The following is a 16,097-nucleotide window of genomic DNA, read 5'->3' on the forward strand; positions in this document are numbered from 1 at the left end:
ACAGTAACTTCCTACCTCTTCTCTTCTTTGTTCCAAAAGGGCTAAGATCCTCTCTTAGCCTCAACTTATTACTTCCTGTCTCATATCGGTCCACGGTGCTCCAAACTTCTATGGTCAGTTTTAGTCAGCTACTGGCTAGCTCTGCCCTCTGACTCAAAGCAAGCTTTACTTTCACAATTAAATCAAATTATCACACGACAGAAAATATGTTTCTTTATTATATGGCAAAAAAGCAGTAGACATGACAATAATAGAAAAAGCAGCTTGATTTGGCACCCTCCCTTCTTTCTGCATTATTGAAAACTAAAATTATTTCCTTATACATGTTAAGCCAGCACTCTACCACTGAGCTGGATCTGCATCCCATGTCTTCACTTTAAACCAAATAGAGGCTAGGTATAGTATTATATACCTGTAACCCCAGCAGGACAAGACAGGAGGACAGGAGTTCAAGGTCTACCTCTATGACCTAGTGACTTTGAAGACTACATTAAATTCACCCCCTTTCTCTCTATATGTATGTATACCTAGGAAGATGCTAGCTGCCGAGCCTGATTCCCTGAGTTCTATTCCCAGAATCCACAAGATAGGAGAGAAAGGTTGTCCTCTGATTTTCACCTATGAATCATTACATGTGTATATGAGCACATAAAAAAGACAAATAAATATCTTTATTAAAATTTTGGAAAAATATATTAAGGTCTGGGATGTAGTTCAGTTGGTGGTATGCTGACTAGAATGCATGAAGCCCTGCTTTAAATCTCTCACTCCACATAAAGTGTAGAAACCCTAGCACTGGGGAAGTGGACACAGGAACATCAGAAGTCAAAAGTCATCCTTGACTATACAATGAGGTTTCATCAGTGAGTCTTCCTCTCACATCTCTGCTTCCATCTTCATTCCTTGGGAACCCCTGTCCCCAGTGCATGGCCTGCCCTCAAACCCATGTCACACACTCTCATTTTAACAATGTAAACAAAAATGGAACATCCCATTCAGCATCAGTCTGTCAATTCCAAGGAAAGCTTATGAGTTCTTCTACTCTGACCATACACCATTCCATGAACCAATTGAGTTCCAGGGAAATTAGCTATTATTGGCCAGTCATGGTTACATCTGTGCTCTTCTAGGAAGGAAGATAGGATTTATGACTATCAAACTAGAGATGGGATATTTAACATCCCAATATAAAAATCACACATCACACCACAAACTAATCTTTGGCTTCTTTATAACCATACATTGCCTTCTTCTATAGCCATGATTTCTGTTCCTTATTTTTATTAAGAGATTATGTATTCATTTTCCATATCAACCACAGATTCATTCCCCTGTCCTTCCTCCTCTGATCCCCAGGCACCCCTCCCCCAAACCACCCCTCATTCCCACCTCCTCCAAGGGAAGGTCTCCCATGGACAGTTAGCAGAGCCTGCTACATTCAGTTGAGGTAGGTACAAGCTCCTTCTCCCTGCACCAAGGCTGTGCAAAGTCTTACCATAGGCACTAGGTTCCAAAAAGCCGGTTCATGCACAAGGAACAGGCCCCGTACACACTGCTTGGGCGTCCCCTGTGGCTGTGATTTTTAAGAATGCCTCTGCCCAATAACTATCCCATTTACTGCTGAAAACAGACTCATCTTCTCCCTAGAGGCAGCCATTACAGAAACTATGACCGCCAATTCCAACCCAGGGATCTCTGGAAGTGGTTCTTCATGGTCTGTGATCATTATAGTGAAGTTTACCTGTCTCTCTTGAACAGTAATGTGTGCCTGAAAATTCAGTGCTCACATAACTCAACTGCAGGAAAAATGACTTTTGGTTTTCTGGAGATACTGAACATGTGTCAGAGATTCATTTTATTTGTGCTTCTATGGTCGTTAGTGTTTCTCATAGTGAAGAGTCTTTCATGGTGTCAGATGGATCCAGCTCCAGCACTACCCGCTGGTACTACTGAGTCACTAAATGATTATAGCATGCCAAATCGCTGTGCCTAGAAAAAAATAAGCATATTGCTTTGGCCTAGAACCATCATGTTTTGCAGGAAATAATGGAGTTGACCTGGCCTTATTGCTTTGAAAGGCACATGTCAGAAGTTTTCAGTTAGAGTCCTTGGCTCCTAGGGCACTATGTGCCTTTCAGAAAAACTGAGGCATTCCCTCATTAGTGAAGCTTTCAAGTCACCTCTGTTTCTCTATTTTCCCTAGAAGACTACAAAGCATATAGAAGATGGAAAGGGCAACTGGTCTTAGACATCAATCTTTCATAACCTGCAAACTGGCAAAAGTCATTGCATCTGGAATATTCCATTTCACTGATCCTTGAAATAATCATTATATTCTGATTCTGAAAAGAGTATAGCAAGTCCAAGAAGAAGACAAACAGCAGGGTAAAAGAACAGAACAGAGAGATAACACAATAGGAATGACAGAAAGACAAAAATAAAATGAAGAACTAAGATTTGGCCCCAGAGAAATCTCCTGTGTGTGTGCAGTTGTGCTGACCCCACACCTCTTCAGTACCTGACCTGCTGAGGGCTGGTCCCTTGGCAATTGGCCCCAACAGATTTCAAATTAATTGCTGACTGCTCCAGCAACTAGCAAGCTCTAGGTGTTCCCTCAAAATCTGCATCCCAGAAAGATTCAAAGTGGCAGCCCCAGGTGGTCCAGCCTTACAAACTGCTACAAATGCTGTCTGCAAGCCCCTAACCCAGAAGGTGCTGTAGAGACTGGTCAGTAAGTGAAACAGTCTGCTCTTCCCAGACTGGGCCAGCACCCCAGCTTCCTTGGGCCCCATTCACCAGTGACATTCCTGTGAGAGCATGAAATAGTGAGTCATAGATAAGATTACATGTCATCACTGTCGTTTATTTATAAGAAAAAAAGGCGGGAGTGTTAGATTTAGACCTGGGAAAAATGGCAGATGTTTCTATTTAACATATCAAAGCAGACACCAGCTGCCAGGTTCTCCCTGCCTCCCTCAGTCTCTAGCTGTTACAGGGTCATCCTTGCAGGCAAACCCTCCTCTACCCTAAATGTCTCCAGTCAAGGAGTTGGGCTTCCCTTTCCCAGCTGCCCTGCCCTATGTAATCCAACTATTTCAGTTACCTGCTCCTTCTCTTCTCTCCTTTGGGTTCCCTGGCTGCTGCACCCTGTTCCCCTCTCTCCACCCTCCTTTCCATCCTCTCTCCTGACACTGGTCAGTGTAATCTTCATTCTGGACTCTCCACATGCCCTGCCTCTGGCTATGCTCTCCACGTGTATATAATAAACTTTCTCCTCCACCTTACCTGGGAGCAGTCACGTTTCTTTAATTCTTATTTCTTTTTTTTCATTCACCAACTTTCCCAGTCACCCTCCCTTCCCACAGAGTTACACCCTAGGCCTCACCTGAGTTTACTATCAGTGGCTTGTGTCATTGTTTAGAAAAATGGCCAGAATTCACGAACAAAATGTAATGAAAGATATGAAGATGAAAGTTACAGATTTAGTAACCGAATCAACTATGAATACACACAGGTCAGATCTGTGCCTGATGTGCATATTTATCAGGGGAATCAGAAAGACCTGAAATCTTTTGGGGTGTGTGGCCTCAACTCCCTCATGGCTCCCCCAATGTGAAATGCTGTCCTAATCAGAACAACACTGAGGCTTTGCCCTGAATGTCCTGAGGGAGAAAAATCACGAATGCTGTGTACCTTCTAAGAATTTCATCCTGATGACCTGAGCAGAGTCATTTCTGCAATCAGAGGTGATTTTCCACACATAGTTCATGTTAGACTGTGTGATGTACATATTTAAAACTTCAGAAAAGCAGAACAGTTTTCACAAAGCATAAATGTAGAGAACATTCTGAGAAATGAGTAGATGGAGCGACAGCTGTGACCAAATAAACAGCAATCAACTGTTTCTGCTCCTGATCTGAACTGCTCCTCATCTCCGTGTGCGCTCTGCGCCACCTGCTGGTTCTGAGCACTGCTGCAGGGAGGTTTGTGTCTGGGTCCTCACTGAAGATCCCTCACTGTGACTAGTACAGAAATAAATGGCGGTGTCTTCGGCTCTTAAGCTGCTCATTTGCAGGTAGAGGCTGCTTTTGGAATCATCTCTTGAGATGGTGAATCTGCCTTTCACAGACTCCGCATAGTATGTTGCATAATTATAAGCTTTGTTTCTAATTTGTGCAACCCACTCCAGCCCCTCTCCTGGAGCCTGGCGGACCCAGTTCATCCAATAGTTACTGAATGTGAATCCAGAGGCTGTACAGGAGAGTTTCAGGGACTGTCCAGGGCGCACTAAGCCTCCCCCAGATTCCACCAGCTGCACCTCACACTGGATACCTGAAAAAGCAGAAAATCCTGTTAATAAGCTCTCACAGATATCCACTGACCCTCACACTCATGTCCACTCACACACCCAGTATCTCTCCTTATCTGTAAATTACCTTTTAAAAGAGCAAGAAGGAAAACCCAGCTCAGTCTCAACTCCATGCTGGAAGTTCTGTGTTCAGTGGTAAACACTGAATGAGAGAACTTGTCAACCCCGAGTTGGGTTCCTCTGTCAGAGCTGTAGGGTCAGGGCTGGTTTTCATGAGCAGAGGAGAAAAATATTTGCATGTTTTCCTGCTATATCATGAACTAGAGCAGGAACCTTAGAGAAGATGAATAATGCTTCAGTTGTCTGAGTGAAGTAAGAATCTAAGTGGCATTTATAACATCAAAGTATCAATTATTTTCTGAGGCATGTAGCCTAGTTGATAGAGTATTTTTTGCATTCTTGAAGACCTGTGTTCGTTCCCATCATTGCAATGCTAGGCAAGAGGTTGGAGCAGGAGAATCATGGGTTTGAGTTCTGCTTGGTCTGTATGAAAGTGTGTGCCAACTGAGAAAAGAGAAGAAAGAAGGGATGAAAAGAAGACAGTTATTTAGTATGAATTTGTGATTTTGCATAGAAATATAAGTATTCAGCTATACTTTACTGTGCTCTGTAGTTGTAAAAGTTTCTGCTGTGTTTTCACAATTATTAAATTTATTCAAATGAAGTTAAGATAAAAAACTAAAATATAAACATTTAGGTAATGTTATATTAGTCAGGTGGTTTTTGACCACACCTTTAATCCCAGTGCTTAGGAAATAGAGGCAGGAAGTTCTCTGTGAGTTCCAGGCCAGCCAGGTATATAGAGAGAATTCCAGGACAGCGTCCAAAGCTACACAGAGAAAGCCTGTCAATTCAGTAATTAATGAATTTGTTCATTAATTGGAATCAACCAAGTGTGCTTTAGGCCATAGATAAGTGGTACAGTGAGTTATGCATAGAGCTTGAAGCTTGATCCTCAAACAATGAAAGAACTATTATATAAATATAATTATCATTTGAGATTATTTTTTAATAATGATAAAAACACATTTGAAGACCTGTGTTTATCATTTAGCTCCATCAGGGCTGATCTTCCCCATCTACCATATAGACCTGCTCTTCCCCATTACAAAGGAACTTCCAGCTCTTCTGTGACCTTCCTGAGAAACCCAGTAGGCCTATTTCTTTCCATGCCATATCCGTCTGCTGGAGAGCATATCCGCCTGCTCTCCAGATCTTCAAGAACTTGCCTTTCTCTCATTACTAGCCATGTCTACTGTTTTCCATAGCAAAGATCCACCTGGACCTTGAGAGAGTTGCCTGCCCTGGACCACCAGGTAATCCATCACCTTCCTTTCCTACAATCCACTCTTCCTGTGATCTTCCTCCTCATGCCATCATGTTATCATTGCTCTTTCCCACATCTTAGGCAGTCTTCACCATGGTCTTGTTTGTCTGAAGTTCTGTTTAGACATTGTTTTTACTTAGCACGTAGGCCTCCTTCTCCTCATTGTTTTTGCTTCTCAGTATTGCTAGACTACAGAGCCTTTTCAGAATCTTTCCACCCTATGCCTTCTTTAGCAGAAGAGGGGTTTGGGTTTTCTCCACATTCCCAGGGCTATCTAGTAGCAGCTTCTCGGTTACCTGAGCAGTGTCAAGAATGGGCATATGCTCATGAAGTAGTCCTAAAGTACAAACAGATTTTTTGTTACTCCAACACAATGTTCTCTGACTGCGTGGTATCCAAGCAGAAAGGTAAACAGCAACCCAGCTACAAACACTTGGACCTACAATGTACAATGGAGTCCTTCCTTCAAGACACAAATATGTTTTTTTTTTAATTTTTTTATTTTAATTTTTATTATTTTTATTTTACAATACTATTCAGTTCTACATAACAGCCACAGATTCCCTTGTTTTCTCCCTTCCTGCCCCCCTCCCCTTCCCCCCAGCCCACCACCCATTCCCATCTCCTCCAGATCAAGGTCTGCCCCGAGGACTGGGATTGACCTAATAGACCTAGTCCAGGCAGGTCCAGTCCCCTCCCAGATTGAGCCAAGAGTCCCTGCATAAGTTCCAGGTTTCAAACAGCTAACTCATGCAAGATGCCCAGGACCTGGTACCACTGCCTAGATGCCTCCCAAACAGATCAAGCCAATCTACTGTCTCACCTATTCAGAGGACCTGATCCAGCTGGAGGCCCCTCAGCCTTTGGTTCATAGTTCATGTGTTTCCATTCATTTGGTTATTTGTCCCTGTGCTTTATCCAACCTTGGCTACAACAATTCTCACTCATATAAACCCTCCTCTTTCTCGCTAATTAGACTCCCAGTGCTCGACCCAGGGCCTAGCCGTGGATGTCTGCATTCAGATTACTCAGTCCTTGGGTGGGGTTTCTGGCACAACTATTAGGGTTTTTGGCCATCCCATCACCAGGGTAGGTCAGTCCCGGCTGTCTCTCGACCATTGCCAGCAGTCTTTTGTGGGGGTATCTTTGTGGATTTCTGTGGGCCTCTTTAGCTCCTTGTTTCTTCCTTTTCTCATGTGGTCTTCATTTACCATGGTCTCCTATTCCTTGTTCTCCCTCTCTTTTCTTGAATTGGGCTTTAGAACTAAACAGAGAATTCTCAACAGAGGAAACTCAAATGGCTGAAAGACATTTAAGGAATTGCTCAGCATCCCTAATCATCAGGGAAATGCAAATCAAAACAAGTCTGAGATACCACCTTATGCCTGTCAGAATGGCTAAGATCAAAAACACTGAAGACACTTTATGCTGGAGAGGATGTGGAATGAGGGGAACTCTCCTCCACTGCTGGGGGGAATGCATATACCCCAGAAATGCTCAATCATACCACAAGAGCACTTGCTCAGCTATGTTCATATCAGCATTGTTTGTAATAGGCAAAACCTGGAAACAACCTTGATCCCCTTCAACTGAAGAATGGATAAATAAATTGTGGCACATATACACAAGGAAATACTACTCAGCAGAGAAAAACAATGACATCATGAGGTTTGCAGGCAAATGGATGGATCTAGAAAAAATCATCCTGAGTGAGGTAACCCAGATTCAGAAAAACATATATGGTATGTACTCACTCATAGGAGGATACTAGATGTGGAACAAGGATGACTGGACTGCTACTCACATCACCATTGAGGCTACCTGGAAAACAGGACCCCAAGAAAGACACGGAGAAATGGCTGAGATCTTCATGAACAGCCTGGACATGAGTGGGAGCAATGAAGGGCGAGGGTCGAGGGAAAGAGAGCGGGAGTTCCTAGCTGGAACAAATATGTTTCTAACTGTGTTTTAAAAACATATCATAATACCCTCCGTGAAAGTTCTAACTCTCTCATTAATGAGGCTCTTGTTTTTAATTGCAGATAAAAACTATTACAGAGATCCAAATCAGGTAAACATGCACAGAATAAATTACCCTGGGATGGCCAAGTACACTTGATACATTTTCAATGTAAATTCTATATGAAGGCCCAGGGAAAGATCTGAGTAGAAGACAGAAAGATTTAAAGGTCTAGTGGACCAGAATGCCACTGTGAGATGGTCTCTTCTGTGCAAGACACGGCTGCTGTACCATTGAAATCTCTACAATATTGATGCCTAAACTAGACCTCCTTAGTACAGGAAGAAACCTGTCAGTTCCCTCCCCCTCAGTGAGGAGGAATTACAGATAAACAATGACTGCTGAGGGAAGGAGAATCTTTTTTCTTCAAGGACAAACTCCCTTATAGGATATTCAATTCCAAGTTTACTGCTCTAAACACATGTGCATATACATAACCATAACTGGGCTCTGTATGATACACACACACACATACATACACACACATACACACACACACACACACACACAGAGCAAATATTTGTATTAAGTTGAAGAACTTGTGAATTTGTGAAGGAGTGAAAGTTGGACATGGGAAGAATTTGAGTGGGTATATTGATGTGTACAATACTAGGGTTAAGAAAATTCTCAAAAAATATTTAATTTTAAATGTCACAAGGAAATCTCTTCTCACACACAACTCCTTAGTAAGTGATGTGTGTTCAGTGTTAAACACTGAATGGTGAAACTACGGTATCCAGGGCTGCGTTCCTCAGCCAGAGCTGGGTGGTCAGGGGGAGGCTTTGTTTGCATTTGCTGCTGCTGTATAAGTAGTTTTGTGGTGGAAGTATTAGACATCTGATTGCCTAGAGCAAACAAAACAGTCAAACCTGAGTTATTGGGAAGAAATTAAATAATTACCTATTACATATTACATATTGGTTACAAAGCTCAATGTTTTATTTCATTGTGTATTTTGCAAGACACCCCTCTGCCTTATTTTCTTCACAGAGGTCATTATGATAAAATTTTGATAAATTTACAAAGACTAGCAAAGTTTATGTATGTTGAATCATGACAATAAATTGAAGACATTTGTTTCAAGTATGTACCTTAGTGTAGATTCATGCAAAATGACTTGTATGTGATACCCAGTATTTAAAAACAATTATATGTAAATTCCTTAGAGTATTATTTTTCTGTGAAAAAATTCTAAAATTCGTACTCTAATTTTATTATTAGCCTGGTGTGGGCTGTGTTGAGTTGTAGCACTCCTGTATATCAGGTCACTATTTTTCAACATTATCAAAGTAATAAAGGAATCAAGTCAGTGAGTTCCAAAAAGTGGAGGGAAATATAGAGTCTTCACCCTAGGTTCTTTGCTTTGTGTCATTCCATGTCTCTAGTCCTGCATCCTCCCTTGGACATGACACTCCATACTGATGGGGCTAAAACTCAGCATAAAAGGACATGAAATTGCTCTCCATAATACAAGATTGTCAGACTCTAGTTTCCCAACTGATGAATTTGTTCTACTATGAGGTAAATTGTCTTCATGATAACTTAAGAAGGCCTTTGAATTATGTCATTTCCATTTCTGTAGCATTCCCAGGCGATTGATCTAGATTCTAGGACTTACCTGAATTTCTCCCTGTCAGATGTTGATTCCTTCTAGAGGAGACTTGTAACTGCCACAGGAGATGGTCTTCTAGTCCTCATGTGTGTTTAAATGAGAGTAAAAACTTTGAGTAGAGTCAGGAAACACCCTTTCTGGTTCCTCTGCACTTACTCCCCAGACTCCATATAACTAATTTATTTTGGTGTTCTCTTTTTGCTGTCTCTTGGCAAAAGTATGTAACAACACTATGGATAATATGGAGTTGATGTCATTTGAAAATGATAATATACAATTTCTGATTCTGTCCCTCTGTGTTTACTTTGACAGGACATGGTCTCCAACAGATTAATCTCACGCCAATGTATGGAAGACTCTGAAATGCTTGTAGTCAGTTTTAAAATCTCTCAGCAATTCTGTACAGGTCAGGAAGGTTGTCCTGGGAACCTAGTATCACTGTGATGCATCAGGACAGCCATGCCATGGAATTCTGTGAAGAATGGAAGCATGGTCTCTCCTTGAAAAATGCAGCCTGTCCTGTTGGAAGTCAGCCCCTTGAACCTTGTATGGGTCCCTCTAGTTCAAATCTAACAGAAACCAAACAATCACATCATTCAATCCCATTTTAGAAAACAGAGGAATGAGCACCCAGTGCTCCTGATGACATGAAGAAGGCTCTTACATTCCCAGCTGAAATCACACTGCTTTGGCCCTAATGTTATCTAAGCAGGAGCCAAGCTTGTTGCCAAAGTAGCAATTTCCACACCCTGAGGACTCCACTCCATGACATTCAGCTCCATCTCTAACTCTACAATAATAAGTAATTTGATTGCTACTACCAAAAGTAATTCAGGATTACACTTAACTATAAATAAATATATAAAATGGCATTTATTGTGAAAGGAAAAGTGACCATTTACAAATCTAGAGGAGAGAACAAAGTATTTGATATGTCAGGTAAATCAAACTGAATTTTGAAAGGGGATTTTGTTTGTGCTGATATTGTTGATTGATTTGTATTTTACTGGCCAAAATAATAATATTAATAGTTTATTCTCAACTACTCCTTCAACATTCCCAGTGTCTTGCATATCTGATTGCTGTGGGATGTTCTGTATGGCAAATGTGTTGCTCTGATTGGTCAATAAATAAAACACTGATTGGCCCATGGCTAGGCAGGAAGTATAGGTGGGACTAACAGAGAGGAGAAAAGAAAAAACAGGAACGCAGAAGGAGTCACTTCCAGCTGCCGCCAAGACAAGCAGCATGTGAAGATGCTGGTAAGCCACGAGCCACATGGCAAGGTATAGATTTATGGAAATGGATTAATTTAAGCTATAAGAGCAGTTAGCAAGAAGCCTGCCACAGCCATACAGTTGTAAGCAATATAATTCTCTGTGTTTACTTGGTTGGGTCTGAGCAGCTGTGGGACTGGCAGGTGAGAAAGATTTGTCCTGACTGTGGGCAAGGCAGGAAAACCCTAGCTACACCTTATGTTTCATATATCATGTAATTATATAGGTCTGATATATATATATATATATATATATATATATACTATATTATAATATATTACCATATATATGATAAAGTGTTGCCACAGCTTGTTTTTTTTTTTTACTTTATTAATGAAGGGTCATGTCAATATGTGGTCACTGAGAAAGATCTGGTCAAGGTATGGTGCACTCTAGGAGCATTCTGAATCAGCCTCACTTTACTTCCAGCAGTCCTTTTGAAAAGTTTACATAGACTCCATAAGACTGTGAAGTGGATTGGACCAAGAGATGAGTGATTCTTCTCCGACCCAGGCCTAGGCCCTGGGATACAGCCAGTCCCCAGGAACCCCCACCCATCTCTGACCCAGTTGCCTACCAGCAGGGAAACATCCAGTGGGCAGGCTCCCCCACCAAAACCCCCAATCAGACACTGTAATCTGCAGGACCCATGTAAAACCCCAATACCTATCCCCATGTGACCCCAGTGGCTTCCTGAGACACAGAATCTCCCTGCTCTCATTGGACCAAGAGTTGCTGACCAGCAGGGAAGACTCCTGGGAGCAGGTTCTCCCACCAAAACCCTCCATTGGACACACTGATTTGCAAGACCCATGTCCTGCCCCAATATCCATCCTCCTTCAACACCAGTGGCTTACTGAGCCACAGAACCAGCCAGCTTGGACTAGATCAAGAGCATCTCCCTGAGATACAGAAAATGCCAGCTCCAATTAAACCAAGAGCTAAGTTTGGACCCAGAGGGGCCCCTTGAGACACACACACAAGCACAGACTGGACCAATAGCAGCTTTCTCAGACACAGGCACCTCTTGCACCTATTGGAGGAAGAGAAGGGTAGATACCAGTGCAAAAATACATACAACAGCATAAAGAACAATATGGCATCACCAGAAACTATCCCTTCTGCAACAGAAAGACCTGAACATCATAATGTACAAGAAGCAGAAGAAAGTTACCTTAAAAATAACTTCATGAAGATGTTAGAGGCATTTAAAGAGGAAATGAAAAATTCCCTTAAAGAAATTGAGGAAAAGACAAACAAAAAATTGGAAGAAATCAATAAATCCCTTAAAGAAAGCCATGAAAAAGCAATTAAACATGTGAAGAAAGCAGTTCAAAACATGAAAAGTGGCATAGAAACAATAAAGGAGACACAAACAGAGGGAAGGCTGGAAATAGAAAATCTGAGTAAACGAATAGGAAACACACATGGAAGTATAACCAATAGAACACAAGAGATAGAAGAGAATCTCTGCTGTCCAGTATAGAATAGAGGAAATAGATTTGTCAGTCAAAGAAAACACCAAACCCACCGGGCGGTGGTAGCTCATGCCTTTAATCCCAGCACTCGGGAGGCAGAGCCAGGTGGATCTCTGTGAGTTCCAGGCCAGCCTGGGCTACAGAGTGAGTTCCAGGAGAGGCGCAAAGCTACACAGAGAAACCCTGTCTTGAAAAAACCAAAAGAAAAAAAAGAAAAGAAAAAAAAAAGAAAAGGAAAACACCAAACCCAAAACAGTCATAACATAAAATGTCCAGGAAATCTGGGACACCATGAAAAGTCCAAACCTAAGAATATTAGGGATAGAAGAAGGAGAATACCAACTCAAAAGCACAGAAAATATATTCAACAATATTATAGAAGAAAACTTTCCCAACTTAAAGAAGAAAATACCTATGAAAATACAAGAAGCTTATAGAATACCTAATTGACTAGACCACACCCAAAATGTCCCCTCACCACATGATAATTAAACTAATAAATAAACAGAATAAAGAATATTAATAGCAGCAAAGGAAAAAGGCCAAATATCGTATAAAGACAGACCTATCAGAATAACAATGGCTTCTCAACGGAGACTCTGAAAGACAGAAGGTCCTGGACAGATATGATGCAGATAGTAAGAGACCATGAATGCCAGCCTAGAATAATATAACCAGCAAAACTTTCAATCACCATAGATGGACTAAACAAGACATTCCAAGATAAAAACAGATTTAAACAATACCTATCCACCTATCTATAATTGCAGCCCTACAGAAAGCACTAGAAGGAAAATACGAACTTAAGGAAGTCAGATACACCCATGAAATCACAGGCAATAGATAACACCACAACAGTAAACCCCAAAGAAGAGAAATACACACACACTAACACCAAAAAAAAAATAACAGGAATCAACAATCACTAATCATTAGTATCCCTTAATATCAATGGACTCAATTCAGCTATAAAAAGACAAAGACTAACAGAATGGATATGATATCAGGACCTATCCTTCTGCTGCATACCAGAAACACACCTCAACTTCAAAGACAGATATTATCTCAGAGTAAAAGACTGGGAAAAGACTTTCCAATCAAATGAACTTAAGACGCAATTTGGCATAGCTATCCTAATATCAAACAAAATAGACTTCAAACTAAAATCAGTCAATAGAGATTGAGAAGGACATTACATATTCATCACGAAAGATCCACCAAGATGAAGTTTCAATTCTGAACATGGATGCCCCAAATACAAAAGCACCCTCATGTGTAAAAGAATTATTACTGAAGCTTAAATCACACAACAGCCCCCACATTAATAATGGGAGACTTCAATACCCCACTCTCACCACTGTACAGACCTGCCAGACTGAAACTTAACAGAGAAATAAGGGAAATAGTAGATGTTATGACTCAAATGGACCAAAATATATATCTACAGAACATTTCACCCTAACAAAAAAGAATATACCTAATATAACTTCTTTTCAGCACCCCTTTGAACCTTTTCTATATCTATATCTACAGAACATTTCACCCTAACAAAAAATATACCTAATATAACTTCTTTTCAGCACCCCTTTGAACCTTTTCTAAAATTGACCAATACTCAGTCACAAAACAAATCTCAACACATACAAAAAAAAATAGAATAACCCCTCATATTCTATTGAACCATGATTGCTTAAAGTTAGATTTCAACAACAAAAATTACAGAAAGCCAGCTCCTGACTTCCGTTCTGGACCATAGGTGAGTATCCGGGTCCAACCCGGACCCCATCCCTGGGCACCAGCCACTCTGAGAAGACCTGCCCAACTTGGCCACAGGTTCTAGGCACGGGGCGGGTCCCCTTCTAGCCCCACCAGGAGGGATCCCCTTTTCCAAGCCCCCCGGCAGCCCCTGCAATCTCCACGCCCTGCCCCCACGCCCATCTGCCTGAGACCCCAGCCACTTCCTGAGATTTAGAGACCGGCCACCAACTCCCATCCTGCCCCCGACTTCCCTTCTGGACCAGAGTTGGACAAGAGAACTCCCTTTTGGACAAGATAGAGGGACTTCCTGAATCTGTCAGCTCTTTCTGAAACAAGTACAATGATAAAACCAAGAAGGAACCACAAGGAGATGGGCAGATGTCAAGGCAGAAGTACATACAACAAAATGAAGAGCAATACAGCATCACCAGAACCTAGCCCGCCTCCAACATCTAGACCTGAACATCAAAAATTGGAAGAAGCAGAAGAAAGTAGCCTTATGAATAACATCATGAAGAAGGTAGAGGCTTGTATAGAGGAAAAGACAAGAAAATTGGAAGAATGCTGTAAACAACTAGAGGAAAGGGCAAACAAATTAGAAGAAAACAATAAAGCCCTGCAAAAAAACAATAAAGTCCTGGAAGAAAACAATAAAGTCCTGCAAGAAAACAATAAAGTACTGGAAGAAAACAATAAAGCACTGAAAGAAAATCATGAAAAAGCAATGAAACAAACAAAGGAAACAGTCCAAGAACTGAAAAGGGAAATTGAAAAAATGAAGAAGACACAAACAGAGGGAATGCTGGAAATAGAAAACCTGAGTAAAAGATCAGGAACTTCAGATGCAAGTATAACCAACAGAATGCAAGAGATGGAAGAGAGGATTTCTGACATTGAAGATACAGTAGAAGAAATAGTTTCATCAGTCAAAGGAAACACTAAAGCCAACAACGTCATGAACCAAAGTGTCCAAGAAATTTGGGACACCATGAAAAGGCCAAACCTACGAATTATAGGGATAGAAGAAGGTGAAGAATACCAACTCAAAGGCACAGAAAATATATTCAACAAAATTATAGAAGAAAACTTTCCCAACTTAAAGAAGGAAATGCCTATGAATATGCAAGAAGCCTATAGAACACCAAACAGACTAGACCCCAAAAAAAGTCTCCTCGACACATAATAATTAAACAACTAAATGTACAGAATAAAGAAAGAATATTAAGAGCAGCCAAGGAAAAAGGCCAAGTGACCTATAAAGGTAAACCCATCAGAATAACACCTGACTTCTCAATGGAGACTTTGAAAGCCAGAAGGACCTGGACAGATGTAATGCAGACACTAAGAAACCATGGATGTCAGCCCAGACTAATATGCCCAGCAAAACTTTCAATCATGATAGACGGAAGGAACAAGATATTCGAAGACAAAGCCAGATTTAAACAATACCTATCCACAAACCCAGCCCTACAGAAAGCACTAGAAGGAAAATTCCAACCTAGGGAAGTCAGATACACACTCAAAAACACAGGCAATAGATAAAGCCACAACAGTAAACCCCAAAGAAGAAAGTACACACACACTACCACCAAAAATAACAGGGATGAAGAATCACTGGTCGTTAATATCCCTTAATATCAATGGACTTAATTCACCTATAAAAAGACATAGACTTACAGAATGGATACGTAAGCAGGACCCATCTTTCTGCTGCATACAAGAAACACATCTCAAATTCAAAGACAGACACTACCTAAGAATAAAAGGCTGGGAAAAGACTTTCCAATCAAATGGTTCTAAGAAACAAGCGGGTGTAGCCATCCTGATATCCAACAAAATAGACTTCAAACTAAAATCAATCAAAAGAGATCAAGAATGGCATTACATACTCATCACAGTTAAGATCCACCAAGATGAAGTTTCAACTCTGAACATTTATGCCCCAAACATAAGGGCACCCACATATGTAAAAGAAACATTACTAAAGTTTAAACCACATATAAAACCCCACACATTAATAGTGGGAGATCTCAACACCCCACTTTCACCACTGGACAGATCTCCCAAATTGAAACTTAACAGAGAAATAAAGGACTTAACTGATGTCATGACCCAATTGGACCTAATAGATATCTACAGAACATTCCATCCTAACAAGAAAGAATATACATTCTTCTCAGCACCTCATGGAACTTTCTCTAAAATCGACCACATACTTGGCCACAAAGCAAATCTCAACAGATACAAAATAATTGG

The 16,097-nt window shown here is 40.9% G+C and overlaps 1 gene segment (V, D, J or C); it reads right to left on the reverse strand.

Moving 5' to 3' along the window:
* Positions 1-3,928: 3,928 nt before the first annotated feature.
* Positions 3,929-4,482, reverse strand: LOC102920001 (immunoglobulin heavy variable 3-49-like). The segment is given in 2 exon segments: positions 3,929-4,332; positions 4,437-4,482. Coding segments are annotated over 2 exon segments (450 nt in total).
* Positions 4,483-16,097: the final 11,615 nt, after the last annotated feature.

Source organism: Peromyscus maniculatus, chromosome 14 (genome assembly GCF_049852395.1).
Source record: "Peromyscus maniculatus bairdii isolate BWxNUB_F1_BW_parent chromosome 14, HU_Pman_BW_mat_3.1, whole genome shotgun sequence".
Classification (NCBI taxonomy): Eukaryota; Metazoa; Chordata; class Mammalia; order Rodentia; family Cricetidae; genus Peromyscus; species Peromyscus maniculatus.